General features: G+C 51.4%; 3 protein-coding genes and 1 non-coding gene across 11 annotated transcripts; 2 read left to right on the top strand and 2 right to left on the bottom strand.

Moving 5' to 3' along the window:
* The first annotated feature begins 73 nt into the window (after positions 1-73).
* On the top strand, positions 74-11,226 carry kcnh6a (potassium voltage-gated channel, subfamily H (eag-related), member 6a). Of its 3 annotated transcripts, none has more exons than XM_085933068.1 (17): positions 74-1,521; positions 2,506-2,679; positions 3,620-3,850; positions 3,988-4,137; positions 4,248-4,351; positions 4,731-5,013; positions 5,130-5,320; positions 7,452-7,877; positions 7,950-8,367; positions 8,436-8,635; positions 8,696-8,948; positions 9,146-9,339; positions 9,443-9,545; positions 9,606-9,896; positions 9,957-10,155; positions 10,597-10,795; positions 10,855-11,226. In XM_085933068.1, the coding sequence occupies exons 2-17, from the start codon at positions 2,604-2,606 to the stop codon at positions 11,053-11,055; spliced, it is 3,519 nt and encodes a 1,172-aa protein (XP_085789194.1). In that variant the 5' UTR covers positions 74-1,521; positions 2,506-2,603; the 3' UTR covers positions 11,056-11,226. The 3 variants fall into 3 exon arrangements, with proteins under 3 accessions (XP_085789194.1, XP_085789195.1, XP_085789193.1); XM_085933069.1 differs by having other exon boundaries at positions 10,597-10,792; XM_085933067.1 differs by having other exon boundaries at positions 8,436-8,948.
* On the bottom strand, positions 10,242-10,313 carry trnac-gca (transfer RNA cysteine (anticodon GCA)). The gene has a single exon. It is a non-coding gene; the product is annotated as a tRNA-Cys (tRNA).
* Positions 11,227-12,402: 1,176 nt separating the features above from the next.
* Positions 12,403-13,890, top strand: LOC147043742 (transmembrane protein 265-like). Of its 3 annotated transcripts, none has more exons than XM_085933083.1 (3): positions 12,403-12,550; positions 13,248-13,426; positions 13,494-13,890. In XM_085933083.1, exons 1-3 carry the CDS (start codon positions 12,517-12,519, stop codon positions 13,644-13,646), a joined length of 366 nt encoding a protein of 121 aa, XP_085789209.1. In that variant the 5' UTR covers positions 12,403-12,516; the 3' UTR covers positions 13,647-13,890. The 3 variants fall into 3 exon arrangements, with proteins under 3 accessions (XP_085789209.1, XP_085789208.1, XP_085789210.1); XM_085933082.1 differs by having other exon boundaries at positions 12,405-12,550; positions 13,209-13,426; positions 13,494-13,889; XM_085933084.1 differs by lacking the exon at positions 12,403-12,550 and adding an exon at positions 12,568-13,153 and having other exon boundaries at positions 13,209-13,426; positions 13,494-13,889.
* Positions 13,658-18,107, bottom strand: prr14 (proline rich 14). 4 transcript variants are annotated; one of them, XM_085933073.1, is made up of 10 exons: positions 17,958-18,107; positions 17,023-17,214; positions 16,776-16,908; positions 16,627-16,692; positions 16,510-16,550; positions 14,895-16,430; positions 14,703-14,823; positions 14,515-14,624; positions 14,353-14,421; positions 13,658-14,278 (listed from the first exon to the last, which is right to left on the bottom strand). In XM_085933073.1, exons 2-10 carry the CDS (start codon positions 17,166-17,168, stop codon positions 13,990-13,992), a joined length of 2,511 nt encoding a protein of 836 aa, XP_085789199.1. In that variant the 5' UTR covers positions 17,169-17,214; positions 17,958-18,107; the 3' UTR covers positions 13,658-13,989. The 4 variants fall into 4 exon arrangements, with proteins under 4 accessions (XP_085789199.1, XP_085789196.1, XP_085789197.1 ...); XM_085933070.1 differs by having other exon boundaries at positions 14,703-14,835; XM_085933071.1 differs by having other exon boundaries at positions 14,703-14,835; positions 17,023-17,237; positions 17,958-18,091.
* Between the last annotated feature and the right edge of the window lie 20 nt (positions 18,108-18,127).

Consider the following 18,127-nt stretch of genomic DNA (forward strand, 5'->3'; position numbering starts at 1 on the left):
AAAATTTCGACTCTGCCTGTTAACGGCAATCTAATGACATTGTGAAAAATGAACATTTAAATTTGCATTTCTATTCTTGCTTTTCAGATATATGTACTTCAAGAGCACGCGAGATGTTTGATGAATGAGCCAAATGACGACTATGTTCATTCACCGTGGCCATGCGGCGGCTGCAACATTAGGTACACCTGCACCCTATCGATTGTGTTTGTAAGCTATCGATAACCACAATAATAACACAAAATGGTTATTTTAAAGTGCAATTTAAATGAAGTTGCGTTGAGGAAGCAATATTAGCATTTGATTTTGGATCAAAGTTTGAGTCATTAGCAGGTGTACCTAATGTTTTGCTAAATGCTTTTGGGGGGGACAGATGAACATGAGCTAGTTAAGTCATTTCTATATGACGTTGACGTATTTATCGACATTATCGTGACGAGACTTGCCGTGCAAGGTCAAAATGTATTTGACATAAAGCAGAGTTGAATTCCTTTCATGTCTTTCTCTACAAAGACACAAAGTGTCTTCTAGAATAAAAGAAATAGATTTGGAAAACAGCTCGATGTGTTTCGTTTGATTGATTGTTAAAGACATGAACTCGAGCTGCAGCGTTCACTTGGATTAGGAGACAGTCTTGAAGTTTGAACTCTCATTAGTGTGCATGATGAAAAAGTGTGCCTGAAAAAGTGCTTTCATGCACTCGCCTATTGAAACGAGTAATAAAACAACTGTATTATTTTGGAAGTCGTAAGATGGTGCTGCGTGTTCCTAATGCAGTGTCCGTTGTGTGCGTGCTTGGATAAATGTATGGAGGTGCTGTCTTTTTGACAGATAGAAAAAGAAAGGGGAACGCTGGTAGACGACCGCTAATGAGAGGTCTGCTCTGTCTGTAGCTGTTGCCATGGTTACGCTGCTTTATTTGACACTTCATGTGAAGACCCCCGACTCTCCCAATCGGCCTCCCGTGTGAATACCGAGGAGGCGTTTTTCCTGCCACTTGGATGATTATTCCTGTGCCGCCGCGGCTCATCGTGACATTACAATCTGCTGTGACGTAACGCCGTTGTTGTTGTTTTTGGTCGTGTTTTTCTATTTCTGGATCAAACCGCGTCACGGCGCAACCAATGTCAATAGTAAACAGTCATCGGAAATATCATGACAAATCTGAAGGGAATTCATTCTGCGTCGGGATAATGGGTCAAATGTCAGAGGAGGAAACAAGGATGCTATTTGAGAAAGGAAAGGAAGGGAAAATGAGATGGGTTGCCGCTTGAAACTAGCTAAAAAACATTCTTGATGGCACCGTTTGGGGCACAGTAGCATGTGGTGTGTCCAGTTGTTATCGCAGCAATGAAGGCTCTCAGGGTGGTGATGATGCTGAAGGAAGGAATTCCAGCCTGATAACAAGTCCAGCCAGGTCCATCCAAACCTTTTGCTTCCCATCAGGTCTCGCAAGAAAGTAGGCGACGAGTGATGACCGTGTTGCCAACACAACATTCCCAGAAGGACACGGACAGACAGGTAGGATTTTTTTTTATTTGAGGCCTAGACATGAGGACGTGTCACGCAGTCAGCTGAGTCGGATCATCTTTCTGTCGTAAAACAAGACAACTTGACGTAAGCTAATGTTTTCAGCTTAAGGTTGCCCTTCAAGCTTTCAAAGAGCGTCTGAGTGAGTGTGGCTGTGAAAAAGTTGAATTGTGTTGTGCTCACACAATGGCGGCTTATCGTGGCGATGCTGCTATTTTCAGAGCTGTGATGATGAGGGTCTGCACTCTGTCACTGACAAGACCGCTCGCTGTCAAGCCGCGCTGCCAACCACACACACGGACATGACACTTTGAGTTCAGCTAGCTTCATATTGCTGAAAACTGAATTTCATTTCCTTCCGAAAAATCTTCTTGATTTTGTATTCCCCCAACTTTAACTTGCTCTGTTCATGTTTGTATTGACTTGAAAAAAAAGTTGTTGGTATGTCAGTGAATTAGAATAAAAGTATTGATTTTTGGGGAATTTGACATTTTATTGAAAAAATGCCATTTTATTGACTCCCCGTGGAAGTCGATGACCTCTTTGTTCTAAATTCTATTCATTTCTCACGCCACATTTTGGGCCTGAAATTTGACAAACTCTTATTTTGAAAGTCCGACTGCTGGCTATTTCCACTCCCCTGCGTCCTTGCCGACTTGACGTCGGTGGTTTGCGAGAACCCGAGGGGGACGGTGGAAAGCAGCATAGAGTAGATGGACCCGATGTTTGAGCGGCATGAGCTTCTTCTTTCTTAGCACGCAAACTTGATGGAGAACCTCGTCCTGGTTTAAAAAAAAAGGGACAACTTCCCGAGTGTCGTTTTTTTTTTTTTTTTTTCAACTGCAGCTCTAATATCTGAAATGATCTGGACTTTGTTCTACTTTTCCTAATTTTTCTTTTTGTCTGGCGTGTGGCATCCAGCATCCCTCGTCGCCCTGGCAACCAGTCTTGATTTTCTCCATTCTCTTCCCGCAGGCTGGCTCGGGCAGCATCAGCATCCCTTTGCAAATTTGTCACTTGTCAAATGGTGCCCATTTAGTTGACGTGTCGTCGTCATCATCGTCGCTGTCAAGATGCCGGTGAGACGCGGTCACGTCGCCCTCCAGAACACTTACCTCGATACCATCATCAGGAAATTTGACGAGCAAAGTAAGTCTCTGGACGCGTGAACCTTATTTTGACGGCACGTGCAGGCGTATTTCTTCTTCAATGTGACACTTTGGATGACTTATTTGAAACAAAGAAGGGAAAGTCAAACATCTCAAAAGCAATGCATCATGTCACGGCTGAGAAAAGTGAGAGCTCTCCCGTTTTGTTCTTTGGTTGGGTCAGGAGACTGACTGAGAGCATGTTTCTGAAATGCCTCGAACTTTGGGAGTCAAAGATCTGTGTCGCTGTTTTCAAATGTTCAATTGTGAAAGAAAAAGACAGCAAAACGATGAAATGAGTTGTAGAAATTGGAATGACGGAAGCTTGTTGCCTTTGTATTGGATGTCAGCCACCGTGGCTAGCCTTGCGCCTTCCTCTGCTCCACATATTGCCACTTTGAAAGCCCTCATTGCCACTTAGCCGTTGCTAAGCAGCACGCTCGCTGGCTGGCTGGCTGGCTGGCCGGCCTGCTGGGGACACAGTACTTTCCTCCCAAAGCGGGAAAGGTGGCTGGCTACTGGCTACTGGCTACCCAATCTTCTCCACTTTCTACCAATAAAGTGCTGAAAGAGTACACGGAGGTGTCCAGCTGCTCCTCTCGGGAGTCATTGTGATGCTGATGTGAAGCGGCCTGGAAAGCTCCACTTCATTAGTTCCACTCAGCGGGCTTCTCCAGTGTATTAATAGCTGCTGTCAATTGACACACGGAGTCAACATCTTGATCGATAGAGTCGACGTAGGGTTTACAAATTCCGATTCAAATATTCATCCTCTTTGCTGGATATTCGAATGGAGTTGGAAATGTTGGTCTCCTCAGACAAGATGTTGTCAAATCTCTCATGTCTAGTAGCTTTTTGGACACCTAGCCTAGCCTGCTTTAGCAAAAACCTGAAATGTAGCAAAACATGTTTGGTGGCTAATGCTACGGCGCTCCTTCCAGATCGCAGGTTTGTGATCGCCAACGCGCAGACAAAGAACTGCGGAATCATCTTCTGCAACGAGGCCTTCTGTCAGATGTTTGGCTTCACGCGGGCTGAGATCATGCAGCAGCCGTGCACCTGCCAGTTCCTGGTGGGGCCCGGCACCATGAAGAGCGCCCTGGCCCAGCTGGCTCAGGCCCTGCTCGGATCGGAGGAGCGCAAGGTGGAAATCCTCTACTACGCCAAGGAAGGTACGTCAAGTCAAACCAATCCATCTTCTCGCAAAGATAGCTTGGCTATTTTTGGAATCGGTTTCTAGGTTCAATGACACGTCCCCTTTGTGCTACATGCTGTGTGCTAAATTGAGTCAAAACCTTCTACACAACAGGCACATGCCGGCCGTGCACGGTGGACATCGTTCCAGTGAAGAACGAGGAAGGCGATGTCATCATGTTCATCCTGGACTTCCAGGAACTCGTGGACCCGACGCTCAAGAAGTCGGCATTCAGGCAGCGAGTCAGTCAAGGCTGGCTTTACTGTGAGGACATTCCAGCCGCTTTCTTGTCCTTTTTGTCATGACTTTCTTTTTACTTTTCTCTTTCTTTGATTGCTTTCCAGCCCATTTTTTTTTTTTTTGGTGTCTTTCAGGTCAGAATCGCAGGTTGAAAATGCGCCTGCCGGTGTTACGCTCCATGCGGGGGCGCTCTCTCTCCAAAGATCAGTTTGAAGGTGTCGTGGTGGACTACTTGCAGGTAGGACAATGTGTTCCAAATAAAAAAGTGCTGCAGGGAATTGTTGAAAGGGGAAAAAGCCATCAAGGAGATGAATGAAAAACAATTGAGCCGCTTGCTGGTGTTTGGACGTTTCTGCTGTGTTTTCTTGAGGGATGGCACTTCCTGACAGGATCCATGAGCCACCAATCCGGAAACACACTCCGTCACATCGGACACACTTGCGCACACACACGCGCGCACACGAGTACGCATTCCTTTATCTTGCTGCCTCGCGCTCCCTCCAACTTTTTTTTTCTTCAATAGATTCAGCTGTAACGCCATCACATTTATTGTGTGTGTGTGTGTGTGTATAAATAATGTGTATAAAATATAATATTGGCATGAATTTCTTGTGAAGCAGCCCAACAGCGAGGAAGTGCCCCTGAAGGATTTGCGCATACCATCTAAGGAGAGCTGCGTGCAGTCCGAGACCGAGGCCCTGATAGAGCAAGACCTGGATCCTCCCTCCGCAAAGCGCCGTTCCCTGCTGACGGAGCGCTCGGACCCAGCCAGGGGGACCTTATCTCGAAGCGGCTCGCGCCAAAGCGTCCGCAGCCTGCCACGAGCCTCGTCTCTGGACGACATGGACGGCACCAAAGCGGAGAGGAGCGCTCGGCCCGGAGAAGTCCGGACCGACGGCAGTGAGTCTTAGAAGAAAGAGCTCGTTTAGGAAAAGAACTGCCAGAAATACATTTCTGCTTTGGTGAAGAGAGAAGAAAGAAAACAAACAATAACAACACCTTCTGCTTTTGCGCAGATCTGAGGCCGAGCGTTGCCACCTCGGACTCGGATCTAATGAGGCACCGGGCCATCGGGCGCATCCCGCAGGTGACGCTCGCCTTCGGCTCGGAGCGCGTCCGACCGCCGTCCCCCGGCGAAATCGAGATCATTGCGCCCAGCAAAGTCAGAACGCAGAATGTGACGGAAAAGGTGACGCAGGTGACGCAGGTGAGATCAGAAAGAAATGTGCTTTTGTGTCATGTCAGGACCAAATTGTAATCCAGATTCAGCATTGAACAAGATTTGAGCTGCCCTACTTTCAAATGTTCAAGCCTTGGCAGAAGTTCTCACTATCTATCATTTATCTTTCAGCTGGAGGTGAAATGTCTTTTTTCTGCTCCTCCGCTACCTACTGTGAGAACCCTGGCTTCCTTTTTCCTGTCATGACACTGGCACACTTGTATGTCTATAAATGTCTTGTCGGCGGGGGCGCGAGATGGCAAGAAATCATCTCACCTGGGGCGCGCACTGTGTGGCCTCCGTCCGCAGCACGACAATGTCAAAGGCACTGTGACACCACAAAGCAAAGCAGCCATGCCATGCCGTGCCGTGCCGTGTATATTTCTTGGATGGGTGGAAAAACCTGTTCAATTTACCCAGGCCGCCCCTTGTTTACTTGCCCATTTGGATACGTTGACTTTGGCAAAAGTCAGTCTAGCCTGCCAGTCTGTGTGCCCATCGAGCAACATTGTCTGGCTGTCTGTCCGGCTGGTGACCTTGGCCTTTTGGCTTAATGGACGTGGAGGACAGCGTTCCTTGCAGGCTCAGAACACTCAGAACACAGTGGCCAAACACCAAGAGTGAGAATAGTTGGTTATTGTTACGTCACGCCATAAGTATTGCCGGCTGTTTAATTGAGTTTCGATTGGCTCCTTGCAAAAGAGAAATGAAGGTTGCCATTGATCCACGCCGCTATGGATTGGTGTGCATAGCGTGATTGAACAGGAAAGCCTGGGTGAGTGTGCCTGCGTGCCTGCCTGCCTGCGTGCCTGCCTGCGTGCCTGCGTGCGTGGCACCCCCTGGCTTCCACAGAACAAATGTTCGGACTTTTATTTCTAAGTGCCAATAATTTGCCTTCAGCACTGTCAGTCCTAAATCCGAATTTCAATGATGCTCTTTGGCTGCGTGACGTTGACTCGTAGTTTTGCACCTAGTTTACCAAATGATTCTTTTTTGGCTTTGCTGCCATTTTGGTTTCTTTGGAGCCAGTTGACTTGTCTTAGTTGTACTTTGTTGCTGAACTTTGGACACCTAGCGTTTCTCAGCCGCCTCTATTGTACTTATGATGTCATCATGTCACCATTTTTGGGTTGGGCCTAATCCAGAGCTACAGAGAGAAAGCAAAGGGGGAGGAATGTAGTTGAGGGAGAGATGTAGATGGATGAACAGAGCTCGAGCTCTCTCGCTCTCTCTCTCTCTCTCTCTCTCTCTCTCTCTCTGTCCTTCTGGTTAGCATGAAGTGCACTTCAACATGAGCTTCAAGCAGAAACTCCAGCCTGTGAGTACTTTGATTCTGATTTATAAATACGCATGCAGCTCATTTATCTGCTGCTGAAGTGCTCTTCAGATGCTCCTCTTGAGCGGACAGGTGGGCGCAGGAAGGCAGGACAGCGCCTTCTTTTTTGGGTGGGGCTTTGCCCCGATCGTCATTTTGGCTTTGTTGTCGCAGGGCCTCTTGCAAAACTTGACCTTTATGACTTTTTCATCTTAGCGTGACTTTTGTGACATTGTTGCCCTCAGTTGACTTGTTGAAATTGCTGTTTGGCTTGCTGAATTTGTTTTGTTTTTTGAAATCAGTTTCCTTAAATTCCCAAATTGTCCTTCTGGCGAGCCGTGTCAAGTTGAGGCTTTCAGGCACGCAGCGAGCGCTGCCAGCCGATGGCCGGCCGGCTGGCTGGCCGGCTGGCCGGCTGGCTGGCTGGCCGGCCATCGGCTGGCTGGCATGCGACGGGGGACTTGTGGCGCTCGTTCCAAAATAGAGCGCATCGATAACTTGTTGGATGACTGAACCTTGTGTTTACACTCTCGTTAGCATGTGGCCCTTCGACAGCAGGTCACGCGGGCCCGTGAGCTTAACCACATTGACGGCGGTTCCCAACTATTGTCAAGCTCTTTTTTCTTTTTCTAAAGGTGTTTCTTTTCAGCTCGGACCTCGGCCAGCGGAAACAGAACATCGATACCCTTCTCGCGAATTCACCGGTCACGTGTGTCGGAGCGGTCGCCGACGGATGCTGTCTTGCAAAGGTTTTTTTGGGTTTTTACGACAACCTAAAAGGGACTCAATGTTTCATTTGAACAGGTGCTGTCGCTCGGCGCCGACGTGCTTCCCGAGTACAAGCTGCAGGCGCCGCGCGTCCACCGCTGGACCATCCTGCACTACAGCCCCTTCAAGGCCATGTGGGACTGGCTCATCCTGCTGCTGGTCATCTACACGGCCATCTTCACGCCTTACTCGGCCGCCTTCCTCCTCAACGAGGTGGAGGAGGACCGGCGGCGGACGTGCGGCTACACGTGCAACCCTCTCAACGTGGTGGACCTGGCGGTGGACGTCATGTTCATCGTGGACATCCTCATCAACTTCCGGACCACCTACGTGAACCGCAACGACGAAGTGGTCAGCCACCCGGGCCGCATCGCCCAGCACTACTTCAAGGGATGGTTCCTCATCGACATCGTGGCCGCCATCCCCTTTGACCTGCTCATCTTCCGCTCCGGCTCGGAGGAGGTATGGATGGAAAAGAAAAGGCGCGGCGAAAAGGCGCAGATGATTGATTTGAGCGCGTGCGGCGGCCCCCAGCCGCAGACCACCACGCTGATCGGCTTGCTGAAGACGGCCCGCCTGCTGCGTCTGGTGCGGGTGGCCCGCAAGCTGGACCGCTACTCTGAATACGGCGCCGCCGTGCTCTTCCTGCTCATGTGCACCTTTGCCCTGATCGCCCACTGGCTGGCGTGCATCTGGTACGCCATCGGCAACGTGGAGCGCACCGGCTCGCTCCGCGTGGGCGTCATGAAGATCGGCTGGCTGGACAACCTGGCCGAGCAGATCGGCAAGCGCTACAACGACAGCGACGCGGCCTCGGGGCCGTCCATCAAGGACAAGTACGTCACGGCGCTCTACTTCACCTTCAGCAGCCTGACCAGCGTGGGCTTCGGAAACGTCTCGCCCAACACCAACCCCGAAAAGATCTTCTCCATCTGCGTCATGCTCATCGGATGTGAGTGCGTGCGCGCGTGCCTCTCGGCGGCTCTTTTAGTGGTAAGCTTCGGCGGGTGTTTTCCGCAGCTCTGATGTACGCCAGCATCTTCGGCAACGTGTCGGCCATCATCCAGAGGCTGTACTCGGGCACGGCGCGCTACCACACGCAGATGCTGCGGGTCAAAGAGTTCATCCGCTTCCATCAGATCCCCGGCGGCTTGCGCCAGCGTCTGGAGGAGTATTTCCAGCACGCCTGGTCCTACACCAACGGCATCGACATGAACGCTGTGAGGGTGCTCGTTGGCAATTTGGTTCAATTTGGAGAGGTTTTGATGGTTTCCCCGCAGGTGTTGAAGGGCTTCCCCGAGTGCCTGCAGGCGGACATCTGCCTGCACCTCAACCGCACGCTGATGCAGCAGTGCAAAGCCTTCCGAGGCGCCAACAAAGGTTGCCTGCGCGCCCTGGCCATCCGCTTCAAGACCACCCACGCGCCGCCCGGCGACACCCTGGTGCACAGCGGTGACATTCTCACCGCCCTTTATTTCATCTCCAGCGGCTCCATTGAGATCTTGCGCGATGACATGGTGGTGGCCATTCTGGGTGAGTGTGTGTTGCCTGGCCTGGCCTGGCCTGGCCTGGCCTGGCCTGGCCTGGCCTGGCCTGGCCTGGCCTGGCCTCACCTCGCCAGGGGTGTTTGGGCACAGCTCCATTGAATTCTTCCATTCCGCAGCACCATTGATCCAGCACCAATAGCGCTGGGCTTTTTCACTTGAACATTCCCCGCACTCCGTTACCAGGAAAGAACGACATCTTCGGCGAGTCCGTCAGCATGTACGGCAGGCCCGGCAAGTCCAGCGCCGACGTGCGGGCCCTGACGTACTGTGACCTTCACAAGATCCAGAGGGATGACCTCATGGAAGTTCTGGACATGTACCCCGACTTTGCAGACACTTTCTGGCACAACCTGGAGATCACCTTCAACCTGAGAGATGTGAGCGCCACCAGATTGGAGGGAATCATCTGGGCCGATGAATAGTTGGACTAACTCTGCTCCAAGCTTGTATTTGTCCGCTGCTGACGCCGCTTTGTATCAGGCAGATCGAATCAACCTGCCAACCCCAAGCAAGGATTCTGAATGTGGCTACCGCCGCAGCGGCAGGCACCACAGAGGCTCCCGGCGACGCCGCAACAGACCAGGTGAGCAGTCTGAGCGAATGGCATTAAGTAAAAAAAAAGAAAACAAAAATCCTTCTCCAGATGGGACGGACCGGGAGAAGACCTACCCCGAGCAGGCGTGTCCCATGGGCAACCATCACAGAATAGCAACGCCACGGTGGGACGAACAATGCAGCAGCGAAACATTTTCAAGCCAGTCCAGCGACGAGGAGATGAAGCATATGAGGCCTAGCGGCAAGGGGGAGCTGTACCCCCCGCCGCCTGCAGGGGACGCCAGAGACTACCCCTCGGCCGTCATCAACCTCTTGCCCCACAGCAGAGCCGCCCCTGGGTTAGCCAAGCCCGTAGATCTTGCCGGGCCACCCTACTCAGGTAAAATAGGATTTCAGCTCTGAATAGGAACATTTCCGATTGTGTCCTCGCAATTCACAGCCGCTGTTCCGGTCAGCGTGTCGGGACTTTACGGCTACTGGCCGGAGCGCCGGGCCAGCCGCTACTCCGAGGCCCGGAGACGCTCGTCGGCGGCGGCGGCGGCGGCCAGGACCACTGGCTTCCAGCCTGTCTCCTGTTCTGATGACCGGCCCAGCGAGCTCGGGTCAAGACTGGAAGTGTTGCAGTCTCAGTTAAACCGGTGGGACATGACTTTCACGTTTTCCTCCCAAAAATAATATTGGTATGACAATAATTAGCACGCTATTTGTAAGAAAATGGATTTGTAGGGGGCACCCGGATTTGAACCGGGGACCTCTTGATCTGCAGTCAAATGCTCTACCACTGAGCTATACCCCCGATGGTTTTCCTCAATGAATCACAAGTGTCTTGTTGAAATCCTTTGTTGAAATCCTGTGACCAGGGCTGGGAAATGAATGTTCTCAAAACATCAAATGACAGTGCTAAGTCACGGACGTCATCTAATAATGTCATTGTGTATGAACGATTTGGCGCAACAGCGGCATCTGGTGGACTGCCCTCGTATCTGGGGAGACTAGTTTCTTTTTTTGTTTCCCCAAATACTTTGATTCCATGGAAGTTGAATTGACAATGCTTCACCTCTGTGTTGTTGCTGTCACAGGCTGGAGAGCCGAATGACGGCGGACATCACCGTCATCTTGCAGCTCCTTCAGCGTCAGATGGCGCCGGTGCCGCCCGCCTACAGCGCCGTATCACCCAGCCCCTTGCCCCCCGCCGCCGCCCTGTACGGCGCCGTGCCACCGCCCAGCCTCTGCACCGTCCCTCCCGTGATGGACAGCGCCGCCCTGCTGCTACAGGTAGTGTACTGTACGTGCACTGAATTCCCAGCATGTCTAACATGCCCTGCTCACCGCCGTAGAGTCCAGAGTCTGAAAGCAAGTCCAAGGACGTGACGGCGGCCTCAGACCACACCACGCCCCTGACGCCTGAGGCCCCGGGGACGCTGGGCAGCGGCCAGCGCTTCCCGTCCCTCCCTGAGCACCTGGAGGGCTCGTCACAAGCGCCGGAGATCCAGAGGCGCGTCTCGGATCCCGTCCTGCCGGGGAGCCCCCCGAGCTAGAAGGTGAACCTCCATCCGCGGGGCGGCCGGGGTCTGGACTCTTGTTGGACTCGTGCCTCAGCTTCCTTAGCAATTCCAAGCAAAGGGAGAAAAAAAAAACGGAATGACATCCAGAAAGTTGTACTTAGGAGTTCATGTTAACATTTTGAAAGATGAAGTTGGCATTTTAGAAGAGGGAGGGAGGGAGGGAGGGAGGGAGGGAGGGAGGGAGGGAGGGAGGGAGGGGGGAAAAAAAATCCCAATTTCACATCAGTTTAAAATTCTGCTTAAGTTGAACAGTTGTACGGTTTGAAGAATAAAAGCAAAATTCTTGAAACATTCATACAAACAACATACAAAAAGGGAATTTGTATGTGGGGGGGGGGAATTGTAAATAAGGGAGTTTACGTTGAAATTTTGCGGGGTTATTCGAAAAAGTTCAATTTGACATCAAACGGTCTTTTTTCACGTCATTGTCCATTCCTCTGTCTTTTCAATGTTTTCCTTGCACACACTGGAATGTTCCAAACTTCAAGGTTCTGGACTGACTAAGGCTGTACAGCCCTTTTTTGACAGCGCTCTGTCATACTTTGCCCCTCCCCACACGCACGCACACACACACACACACACACACACACACACACGTTCTTTTTGAAAAATGTTGACATTGAATTAAACAGAGATGTATCATACTTATGCTGGAGCACCTGAAATGGGAAAACGAAGACTAAATTCACTTTTGCATCAATATTTTTTTTGCACATTTTTACAAAGAAATATTAGCACCACATTCAAAATTTGTAATTACATGACAAGAATAAAAATGTCTATTTTTATGGCACCTGATTATTATCTAGAGCCTGAGCTTTTTTCCATCATTAAAGTGAGTATGTGTTATTCCGGTAACTTTGAAAATATAAGACTTAAATATTTGTTTATCAATATCTGACTTTGACTTTGCTTTTATGACTTTCAATCTTTTTTTTTTTTTTTTTTTTTTTTCCTCTGACATGCTGTTGGTACTTGACCCAAACGGTGGCTGGATGTTGTGACATCTGCCATTGAGTGATGGGGGTCTGAAACATTCTCATCTCCAATTTTGGGCTTTTATTTCAAGAGCAAAAAGCGGCAGCTTATAGCTTATAGCTTGAAAAACTCAATGACAGATGTGTGAACTGGAATGCGATTCACTCTGAGTTGTTATTTAGCGACGTGACACACCTTGGTCGGAGTTCTTTCGACTTCCGGGGCCCAAGGGGAAGCCTGTGGACAAGTCATACGTACGTACATATGTAGTTTGTGTGTGTTTGTGTCACTAGGAAGGAGGGAGGGAGGGAGGGAGAGATCCTGCACAGTAAATGGGTGTGTCAGTTTCACACAATTCGAGTCTGCTTGCGCAAGAATTTCTTGGAACTTCCATTCCAACTTCTTGCCAACATGAGCGACAGTTGGAGGCCTTAACCTGGAGTCGTACGCGACCAGATGGCGGGAGGAATCGATCACAGCGGCTATCAAAGTAAGAATTGATCGGAATCCTCGTTGGTTTTGCGTGTATGGGAAAGAGACCGTGAAGAACAAATGATGAACCCGCCACATGAAAGCGAACGAGATTGATAGCGACCGGTCGGCAGCTCCCTTCAACTTGACTTTGTTGTCAGTAGATGTACGTGAGACTAGAAAGGCATGGCAACTGGTTTGTCAGCATTTTGGTTTCAATCTTGAGAGTGTTGACACTGGATGCATTTCTGACATACGGCCTTTCCTTTGAGGCAGCACCTGACTTATTATGTACATAGCTAGACATTTTCAGGCAGCCAGCCAGCCAGGCAAGCAGACAGACACGGAACAAATCAAATCAAATGGATCTTAGTTCTGTTATGATTTCACATTTCCCTTGAAGGCAACATGAGTCAAAGGGAATTAACTGGTTTGTCAGGCATTTTGTTTGTTTGGTTGGTTGGTTGTTTTTTTTTGGACTATTTTGAAACGACGAGCATGTGAGGCCGATTGCGCCACTTTGCTTTTGGACTTTGCTGTTGAACCAATAAGCAAAACAGAAGTTGCCATGTGTCTTTGCAAGCATGCTCAGGCTTGTCAGTGGCATGCATTTACACCACAGGTGAGGAGGGTTAGGGTTAGGCGTCCGTCGGCACATAACTCACGTTTGTCTTTAGCTGCAGACATGTCCGACTCACCTCTCACCTGCGTCAAAGTGGACGAGGAGATGTCGCTCAACACGGTGCCGGGCTCGGCGGGCACCCGGAAAAGCCGAAGGCGGGCGCCGAGGAAGAACGCCGTCTGCGACGACAAGTATCACAGGCGGCTGGCCGTTTGGAGCATCATCTGCGGGCTCTCCTGCATCGGAATCCAAGCGCTCATCAACTCGGTCAAAGTAAAGACGCCGATTGGGAGAATATTTGAAAAGAAATGAACGCAATATAAAGAAAATGCCATTTCAGGCCGAGATGGAGCCGGAACAAGAGGAGTCGGCCAGGTTTTCGCGCCGTGCCAGAAGGCTGGGCATCGTCTCCATCGTGGCGTTGGTCTGCATTCTGATCCTGATACCGGTGCTCATGGCGCTTTTCTCCTACTTGGTCACGCTGAAAAACTGACAGGCGACACGTTTAGAAAATGATATTTATTTATTTCCCATGGCAAAGACGCTTGAAAATCGACATGTATAAAAGCAAGTACACAACATTTACACGTGACAAATGCTCCACACAATATTTAATAGCAAAGCTTGTAGAAAAGTTCATAAATTAGCCACCACGGTAAGAAAACAAGCGGCGTTATTGCATTCTTCCTTGAACACTTTTTGTACAGACGTAATAAATGCTTTCAAAGAAACACTCTTTAAGTCGTGTCAACCAAAACAAGAATGCACGCAGAAAGCAACCAGAGTAATAAATAAGAGCTGCCATCTTGTGGTAACCATAGCAACGTCGGGGAAAGTCAACAGGCGCCATCCGCCTGGTCGTCAATGAGCCACAAGTCAAGCTGCTTCAGTTTGGCGCACAGAAGCGAGTCGGCGTCGGGCGGCGGCAGGAGGGACGGGTCGGCCCTGGCGTAGCCCCCCCGTCTAGTGCGGGATGACGCCTTGCCGCTCGGCGGGATCTTCTTGGGCTTGCGGGCCTCGCCGACTTCGTGGAACTTGAGGAAGCGCTTCAAGCGGCGCTGGCCAAAGCGAGACTCGGAGCCGTCGCGACGGCTGAGCGGCACCTCGAAGACGGTTTCCAGTCGGCTGAAGCGCAAAAGACACGCATTCCGCTCTTTACCACTTGAATATTCGCAAAGAAATCATCAGCAATTGCACACCTCTCAGGGACTTTGTTGAAGTTCTTGTTGGTGTAAATTTCCTCCAAGCTGAACTGCTTCTTCTTCAGCCTGTCAAAAAAAAGGAAAAATGAAAATCAGCTCTCATCCCATAAGATGACGGCACGGCACGGCACGGCACGGCACGGCACGGCGTGTACCCACCTGACGGCTTTGGGGAGGCCCATGGGAGTCAGATTGTTGGGAGGTTTGGGCAGCGCCCTCCGGATGCGAATGGACGACACCTTGCCGTGATGCTGGTGATTGTGCGGCACCTGCAAGAGCCACACAGCGGGCTGCAGCGGGCTGCGGCCTGGCCTGAGCAAGACGGCGGCGGCGGCGGCGACGCCTACCTTCAGCTCAGAGTCGGACAGAGATTTCTCTTCTCTCAGCGCTGCCGCCGCTTCGTCAAACTCGTGACCGGAGGAGCCGGTGTCCTCGTCGTCCTCGCTGGGCGTTGTGCCGCCGCTTGCGCTGTTGAGAACGCTGCCGTTTCAAATACGTCAAGCCAAGAAAAAGGAGATGGAATTATTGACATTTTCTACCTGGCGCACGCATCTCGGGCGCCTAACGAGGAATCTGTCATCAGTGAAGAAGCGGATGAAGAGGGGGCGTCGGGCCCCGCCGTCGCCGCCGCCGCCGCTCTTCCCTCGCCTTTCCCCGACAGGAAGGCCAGCGGGCTGGACAGGAAGCAGGAAGCCAGAGCCGACAGCGAGGAGCCGGGCGAGAGGGCGGGCGGCGAGGTCTGCCCGTCGCACGAGCGCCGGGACGGGAACACCTCCTTGCGTAGGCACAGCGGGGCGATCTCTCGCTCCACCTCCACGCTGCTCACCGTGTGGCGGCGGGCGCGCCTCGGACTGTCCGGAACGCGCGGCGGCGGGACCAAAGCGAGCGGCGGCTGGCGAGGGAGCGAGGTAAACAGCGACGGGATCTCCGGGCACGAGCAGCTGCGCAACAGTCGGCCCGATGACACGCTCATCGCCGCAGCGCTCGAGGTTGTCCCGGTGTGGGCCTGAAAGCCACTGAAGCGGGGGCTCCCGGAGCCCGGGCGCTCCTGGTCAAGAGCGCCGGGGCTCTCCTGGTCAAGAGCGCCGAGGCTCTCCTGGTCAAGAGCGCCGGGGCTCTCCTGGTCAAGAGCGCCGGGGCTCTCCTGGTCAAGAGCGGCGTTCCATAACCTGGCATGGGCGCTGAGGTTCAACTGGCTACATTGTGACTGATTCCCTTCAAAAGGAGTCATTTGAAAGTAAAGTGCTTCCGTGGACATCTTTGTGGCCTTTTTGGCTCTCTTGGTGGAGCCAGCGCGTCCGAGGGCGCCGTTGCTTTTAGCCGCCGCCTGCGGATGGACGCAAGAGGACGGCTGCGGGACCAGCGACTTGCGTTTGCCGCCATCGCGGCGGCGGTCGCGTTGGTCTCCTTGCGCTTTCCGCCTGACATTGCGGCACTTGGCGACAGGTTTGAGCACTTCTTGTCCGCCTGAAAGTGTGGACGGCATTTTCTGTTTGAGCGGCGGGGCTTCGGCGACATCCTTTTGGCTCTTCAGTCTCTTCCTCTCCACCCGGACTCGGGCGCTCGCCGTCCTTCCGGATGGCACGGAAAGCGAGTTAGTTTGATGGCAGGCGCCGTCGCTTTGGAGAAAGCCGACACGGTGAGAGACGCAGTGAAGACGCTCCATCTGAACGCTGCAGGATTGCAAGAGTGGTCTCTCGTTTGCCTCCTCCATCACGTCAGCTGTCTTAAGCGGAGGCTCCTCTAAGAGCGGGAGCTCCTGGCTCGACGGCAAAGGCGACGTGCTAAATACTCTCAGAGGACGCCGAGGGTCGCTTCCGGCACACAAGCTCTCATTTTCGTCCCCTTGGCCATTTTCCCGAGGCTCCGGGTAAAGGGACTCCTCCGGTTGGGCTTTAGGAGCGGATAGGTTTTTATCCTTGAAGAGCTTGGCGGGACTCATGACAATTTCCGTGAAACTGGCCACCTTGGACTTGAAGGACTGGAACAGGGGGCCCGTCAACCAGCCGGCGGGGACGTTGGCAACCGCGGCGCGCTCCGGCAGATCCAAACTATCCATCGAAGGCTTTTTTTCCCTGGATTAAAAGACAAAAAAAGGGCAAGATGTGAGAGTTGGGCGAGGAGAGAAGATGGCCGCCGTCTGATTGCACTTACGTATTTTGGAATCGGGCTGCAGAGGTAAACTCACACACATCCTAGAAAATGGATAGACAGTTATGTGGGCTGAAAGGGCCTACTGTTGTGTTTTGTTTGAAACACAAGACGACATACTTGCTTGTGTTTGTCATTTTCAAGTGTGTTTTCAACGCTGGGCCGCTTGGACTGAGACACTTGCACCTAAAAAGAACAAACGCAGGAGATGAACAAACGACATCATCACTCACATATGACGTGTACACGCGTGGCATTTCATCCGGCACCATATTGTCGCCGTGTCTTTTGGACGGATGGCACGTGGACGGCGTCTCCACCGGCTCCTCCTCCTGAGCGCCCTGAGCTGGGATCGCTTGTATTTGACCACTCCCGTTGTGGCCCGTGGTGCCATCGCTCGGGCTGCCCAAAACAATTCCAGAGCGGACAACGTTACTGTACTGCAAGGACGGCTAAATGACATTCATTTGACAAAAGCGGAACGACGGGAGGGCTAGTCGTGAGGGGCAACTCTACCTGGGAGTGATGGAGGAAAGGGGGAGGAGGAGAGGTGGTGGAGGCTCACTGTGGGGGGGTGCACTACAGAAAGGATGGGGAGGCATCGCATCCCCATCCATGTGGAAAACCAGGTGGGGGCGCGAGTCGGAGGGGAGAGTCAACATGGCCTGCCTGCCTGCCTGCCTGCCTGGCTTGCTGTCTCTTGCTCCTCTGCAAACAACACGGCAGCGTCACTGCTGGGCCAAAACACTGGAGATGAACTGCATGCCGTAAACAGTTAGATTGAACAATTTCAAAAACGATTGGATCTGCACATACATAAGAAGATTAGTTGTAGTCCAGTGGATTCATTGAGTGTATGTTGTAAATGGTGCAGAGAAAAATCACAAGCTGCCCCTTGTAAAAAGGACATCACGCTTATTTTGAAACAACTGACCTGTTGAAATGGATTTTTTTTTTCCAGGTTATTATTTTAACGTGACGTCACTTCGTTTCGATGACTCATCGGATCAAGCAAACGTGAAAATTGAAATTCAAACACGAACGTTTAGTCACCATTAATATAATCAAGTTGTTATTGACATATGATGGGCAAATGAGTTGCATTAACACATTCTCTCAATGGGGTGCTTTACGCCGCTGAGCAAAGAGAGTGCCGTCTATTTGCTGGAATGGAGCTCGTGTCCAATGGTAACTTTTCGCGCGAGCAAGCTTGGCGGGTTTGGAATCGGACACTCCAGACACCTCGACCCGAGCCAAGTGGGTTGTTTTGGGGTGTGGTTTTTTTTTTTTGACGAATTGTTTTTCATTTTTTAACAATTTTATCTCGCCTTTTCTTGCCAGAGTATAGTCGTATCCGGTAGCGGTCGGGTTGCATGTGTTTACTCCCTGCAAGGGAGCCATTCTTTGCTTCAAGATAGGTTCTGTGCATTTACAAAGAAATAAAATCTTACCATAAAAGTTGCGCTGGGCCACCGCAGACAACGCTTACGTCTTCATTGTAAGCAAGGCACGCCAGACAGCGGTCAAAAGCAGCCGATGGGTGGGTTGTTGTTGTTTTTTTTGAAACAGACACGCGCTTTGGCAAATCACAGTCGAGTTTGTAGGTCGGCTGGAGCGCGCC

Source organism: Syngnathus leptorhynchus, chromosome 16, assembly GCF_054491065.1.
Source record: "Syngnathus leptorhynchus isolate UIUO chromosome 16, UIUO_Slep, whole genome shotgun sequence".
NCBI classification, from domain to species: Eukaryota; Metazoa; Chordata; class Actinopteri; order Syngnathiformes; family Syngnathidae; genus Syngnathus; species Syngnathus leptorhynchus.

Coding starts and splice junctions, on each gene's coding strand:
- kcnh6a (XM_085933067.1), top strand. CDS start 2,604: ATGCCGGTGAGACGCGGTCACGTCGCCCTCCAGAACACTTACCTCGAT. Junction 9,897..9,956: donor TGCCGGGCCACCCTACTCAG/GTAAAATAGGAT, acceptor CGCAATTCACAG/CCGCTGTTCCGGTCAGCGTG. Junction 10,796..10,854: donor CCGCCCTGCTGCTACAGGTA/GTGTACTGTACG, acceptor TCACCGCCGTAG/AGTCCAGAGTCTGAAAGCAA.
- LOC147043742 (XM_085933082.1), top strand. CDS start 12,517: ATGGCGGGAGGAATCGATCACAGCGGCTATCAAA. Junction 12,551..13,208: donor CGATCACAGCGGCTATCAAA/GTAAGAATTGAT, acceptor GTTTGTCTTTAG/CTGCAGACATGTCCGACTCA. Junction 13,427..13,493: donor CGCTCATCAACTCGGTCAAA/GTAAAGACGCCG, acceptor ATGCCATTTCAG/GCCGAGATGGAGCCGGAACA.
- prr14 (XM_085933070.1), bottom strand. CDS start 17,168: ATGTTGACTCTCCCCTCCGACTCGCGCCCCCACCTGGTTTTCCACATG. Junction 14,625..14,702: donor TGTCCGACTCTGAGCTGAAG/GTAGGCGTCGCC, acceptor TGGCTCTTGCAG/GTGCCGCACAATCACCAGCA. Junction 14,422..14,514: donor GGCCTCCCCAAAGCCGTCAG/GTGGGTACACGC, acceptor TTTTTTTGACAG/GCTGAAGAAGAAGCAGTTCA.